General features: G+C 33.3%; 1 protein-coding gene across 1 annotated transcript in view; it reads right to left on the bottom strand.

Moving 5' to 3' along the window:
- The window catches only part of LOC107490913 (phosphate transporter PHO1 homolog 1), a 9,806-nt gene extending 7,777 nt beyond the window's left edge, over positions 1 to 2,029 (bottom strand). Inside the window, exons 1-5 of the mRNA XM_052261867.1 lie at positions 1,327 to 2,029; positions 943 to 1,210; positions 243 to 633; positions 94 to 142; positions 36 to 58 (exon numbers count right to left, since the gene is read on the bottom strand). Of these exons, the coding sequence (XP_052117827.1) occupies positions 36 to 58; positions 94 to 142; positions 243 to 633; positions 943 to 1,210; positions 1,327 to 1,560 (965 nt within the window). The 5' untranslated portion in view covers positions 1,561 to 2,029. The remainder of the gene's footprint in view (positions 1 to 35; positions 59 to 93; positions 143 to 242; positions 634 to 942; positions 1,211 to 1,326) is intronic.
- Positions 2,030 to 4,634: the final 2,605 nt, after the last annotated feature.

Here is a 4,634-nt window from a genome sequence, read left to right as displayed (position 1 = left end):
ACCTGCGAAACATTGATAATTTGCTTTGTGTTAACACTTGGCAAATGTGTAATTGAAACTTGATTTTTGGCATCAATCTTTAGTTCGTTTTACCTTGTCAAACTTCTTCAAAATCTTCATAAATGCAAGCATGTTCAAGTTCCTAAACAATAAAATGGGAAAAAAAACTGTATGAGTGCATGTTCTGGTTTAATTGTTATGCTTCTAAGATTTTGTGAAGAAAAGAATGAAATATCTTATACCTGTAAAGTTCGAGATATTCTAGTCCTTTATAGAGTTCAATGAAACCCCGTTTGATCATCTTTTCAGAGTGGCGCAACTTTGTTTGGTTAATATGAACCTTGCCAGCTCCTATGCTGAATTTCCTTGACTGGTTAATCAAATCTTCCCGGACAAGGTAAGTTATGGTCGAGAAGGTTCGCAATGGAGTTGTCGAAGGAATGTTTATCCTGAGATTCTTCCCTTGGTAATCAATAACACGGCCGGAGAGTGTTCTGAGTTTTTCTTCTCTCTTCACCTGCGTCGGCTCTCCAACTTCGTCTGTGCGACAAGAATCAGAAAACTGAATCTCATCTGTGCTAATTTCCTCTGTTTCTTCTTCGGGATCTTCTCTGTTCCTAACAGAGTCCTCCTCTGAAGCGAAAGCCAGAGGACAGATTAGTGTTTTATAATCACATATTTTCATTAGTGATGGAGGTGTTGAATACAAAATTCAGTAAAATTTTGAAGTAATTATATTGTTTATCTTGTAATAAATTCACAATTGATTCATCAAAAGGCAAATATTTCACAATAAAAAGTCCACATAACTGTGCATGAATGTGTCAAAGATATTGAGTTGTCAAAAAATGTTATATCAATCATGGTATTTCTTCATAGATTTCCATGTTAATGATGTTGAGTTCTCAAGATTTTGAATGAAGAAAAGTGCTATTATGTTACCATTGGAAAATGTGCATGAGATGGAATGATACTCTTTATCTATGGAACCTTGTTGATCTTGGAATGCAAATTTGAGCTGAATTAGAATGTCCATTTGTTTTCTCAAAGAATTCCCTCTCTCCATGAACTCATTCTCCTTTGTTCTATAGAATTTGTTCACCTTGTTTAGCTGCTGATCCAAACAAGCAAAGAATTCCTTAATAGCACCGGTTTCGGCAAATTGCTCTAGCAATTCGGTGTCGTACGACGAACCAAGTTTCCTATGGACCTGAAAAAGGAAAATCAAATTAAGGTTTTCTCTAACATTCATCCAAAATTATATGACGACTGTAACGAACAAATTGTGCTTCTTTTAAGCTTTTGAATGGAAAGATTTTTTTTTACTTGAATTGGTGGTACGTGCTCTCCATTTTGGTGATGGCCAAATGGAGAGTAGTTTCTTAGTGATGAAATAATGGAATTAGGCACAGAACTATTTTGGTTCTTGGTGTCGTTGCTGTTGTTATTATTAAGGAATTGAATATTTTTTAGGTCCTTCTTGAGTTGCCGATAATCAACAAAAACTTCTTTCCATTCTGGAATGAGTTGCCCTTCAAACTGCTTAGAGAACTTCACCATTTTTGTTCTTTGGAGCGTTAATGAGAGAGCGAGAGAGAGAGAGAGAAGTATTGTTGTTTATGTTGTTGGATGGTGAGTTCGAAATGGAGTTAAGATGGCGTTATTTATAAGTGGTTTGAGGGAGAAAAGAAAGAAGATAAAAAGAAAAAGTATTTGAATGATGTTTATGGTACTGATTCTCTTGAGCACATTCTATAATGTACTATGATCCTATGTTTCTCTCTCTCCACTTGAGGATTTAAGCATGTTACAACGGCAAAGGTTTCACCGGAAAAGTAACCGAACCGCCGTTGGTTATGATCACTTCTTGGCCAGACATGTTCTCATGATTCATGAAGATTTTGGAAAAAAAGGTGGGAATGAATTTTAAAGTGGTTTTGATGAAGTGAGCACTGGGCACACGTTGGAAAATTGAGAATACATGTAGAAGACGAACATGTTTTTTTTCGTTTTTGGAGGAAACTGAATAAAGTTTGTCACAATAGTTTAGAAGCAAAAACCATTTTGAGAACAAGAGGTACACTAATAAACAATCAAGGCATTTTTGATATATATGTAGAAATGCGACTTATTAATAATGTGATGGTTTCCTATAAACTAAGCTAACTTAAGAATTGCTCGTGTCATTTTGTTTTATTTAAAGTGAGACTTATTGGCTAAATAATTTGCTAGCACACGAAGGTGTGCTCTAATTAGACCAGCTTGATTTCCACTAATTGAGGATAACTAAAAGCTCTCCCCCACTTTCATTACTAAGCATCTCCTCTTTTGTTTGCAACGTGAAAGTATCTCACGTACATGCCTAGCGGAATGCACCAATACGTCACTTAAAAGCATCATAGAATGCTCAAATTAATCAAATTTAGGTAATTAAGGCCAAGTTTATTTACAAAGACAAGGACATAGAAGTGTTTAGCTAGAATAAAAGGGAAAGACAAAAAATAGTGTATTTTAAAAAACAATTTGTGTATTACAACGAGGGTAATGGTTCATATAATAATAATAATAATAATAATAATAATAATAATAATAATAATAATAATAATAATAATAATAATATATTATTATTATTATTATTATTATTATTATTATTATTATTTGACAGATCCAGAAAATATTTAATCATCAAATTAAAATAATAAAATAATAATTTAAAATAATAATAAATAATTTAAAAATTTATTTTTTTGGGTTTCATATTTTGAAAAAGATTCATTGTCAATATAATTAAATGTTTTTCCTTTTATATATGTCACTAAATAATTATTTAAAAATTTATCTCCCATAGAGTTACGAAGCCGACTCTTTATGATGTTCATAGCAGAGAAAGTTCTTTTAATTGATGCAATTGCTACGAACAAAACTAAAGCTAATTTCAAAAAAGAAACACTCATGGATGAAAACTATTTTTCGAGTCTCGACCAATTTTTAAGAAAGAGCACCACCAATCTTATTTAAGTCCGAGAATTAATCATCAGAACACACATCTAATATGAAGTTCTCAAGTTCATTATCAAATGCCAAAAGTTGAGTGGAAGAAAATTTTACTGGATAGAATTGAGCTAACTGGATCAACTTCTCCTTATCAAATGCAAAAAAATGAGTGTCTTGGATTAAGACAAACTATGCGAAGAAGCAATTTAGTATTTACCTCTGTAAAACGATTATTGAATTCTTGAAGTTGTCTATCAACTACTTGATAGAATATCTCAATTTAAAAATGATGCAAATTTGAGATCTTTTAAACTTTGCGTCTTGATATTCCTTGTGACATAAATATATCATCCATTTTTGGAATAGTAACATTATGTTTGTCATAAAATAATGAGACTTCTTCAAGTAAAAGAGACCAACCATCATCTCTTATATTTTGCAACTGTTGCTTAGACACTTTAACCAACGCCATAACATTTACATTTTCTTGATCATTCATTTGTAATGTTTGAGATAACTTATTAGTAACTCCCAAAATATTTTTCATCAAGTGCAAGTTGAAAATGAATTCAACAATTTGAACAATATTTAATAAATGACATACTTTAGCACTTTGTTCTGAATTATTTTCATCTTTCATATTTAAGAATATTGATCACGGAAGAAAATAAAAAAATTAATCTAAGTATAATTCTATAGTGTGAATCCCATCTAGTGTCATCTAATTATTTAAACGGCATCAAATTCACAGTTTCACAGAATCACAATAATTATTCAATTATTCAAACATAAATCACAATTTACAATTTCACACATTTTTTTATCAAAATTAAATTCTTATTTCTAAATAAGATAAAATTAAATTCTTACTAGAGAGGCGAGAGAGTCAGAGACGCAGAAGCAGAGCAGCAGAGATGATAATGACGAAGTGGCGAGACACTTAGAGATGATGAATCGCTGATGGACAGATGGAGTGGGCCATCGGCAAGAGTGCGAGACCACGAGAGACGATGATGGAGCGATGAGCTAGCAACTGACGGGAGACAAAGTGAATACAGAAACAAGGAGCAAGCGTGCAAGCGGGCAAGGCAGGTCAGGAGATAGCGAGCCAACGACGTTGGCGACAACACAACAGTGATGTGGGGCAGACCAAAAGGTGGGCGACAAGCTGGCGTAGTTATGCGGGGCTGGACATTAGAGAACAGAGACAAAAATTGAAAAGAGGGAGAATGAGAAGGATTAGGGATTTCAGATTTGGGGTAGTCAGGATTCCAAAAGCTAACAACAGAAGGTGAGTTTTTTTTAACAAAGAACAACTCAACACACTAAAGTGGAGCAACACAAAGAAACAAGACACAAGTAAACAAAGTAAAAATAAAAGAAATACAAAATCTACTAATCCATTGTTATCTCCAACACTGCCATCAACAACTACATAGATCAGCACTAGACCACTCTTCGTAGCTCAACACCGAACTCAATTTAATGTCCTCAACACTACCTTCTTCATTCTTGAATATTCTCGCATTTCGTTTCTTCCAAATATTCCAAATTACTTCAAAGAATCCAACCAACCATTTATTCTGCTCAACTTTTCTGTCAGGTTCTCCTGTCCAACTCTCAAACAGTTCTTTGATCGT

This window comes from Arachis duranensis, chromosome 5 (genome assembly GCF_000817695.3).
Source record: "Arachis duranensis cultivar V14167 chromosome 5, aradu.V14167.gnm2.J7QH, whole genome shotgun sequence".
In the NCBI taxonomy this organism is placed as follows: Eukaryota; Viridiplantae; Streptophyta; class Magnoliopsida; order Fabales; family Fabaceae; genus Arachis; species Arachis duranensis.
Note: the sequence above shows the minus strand (reverse complement) of the source record. Positions and strands in the feature narration are given on the sequence as shown.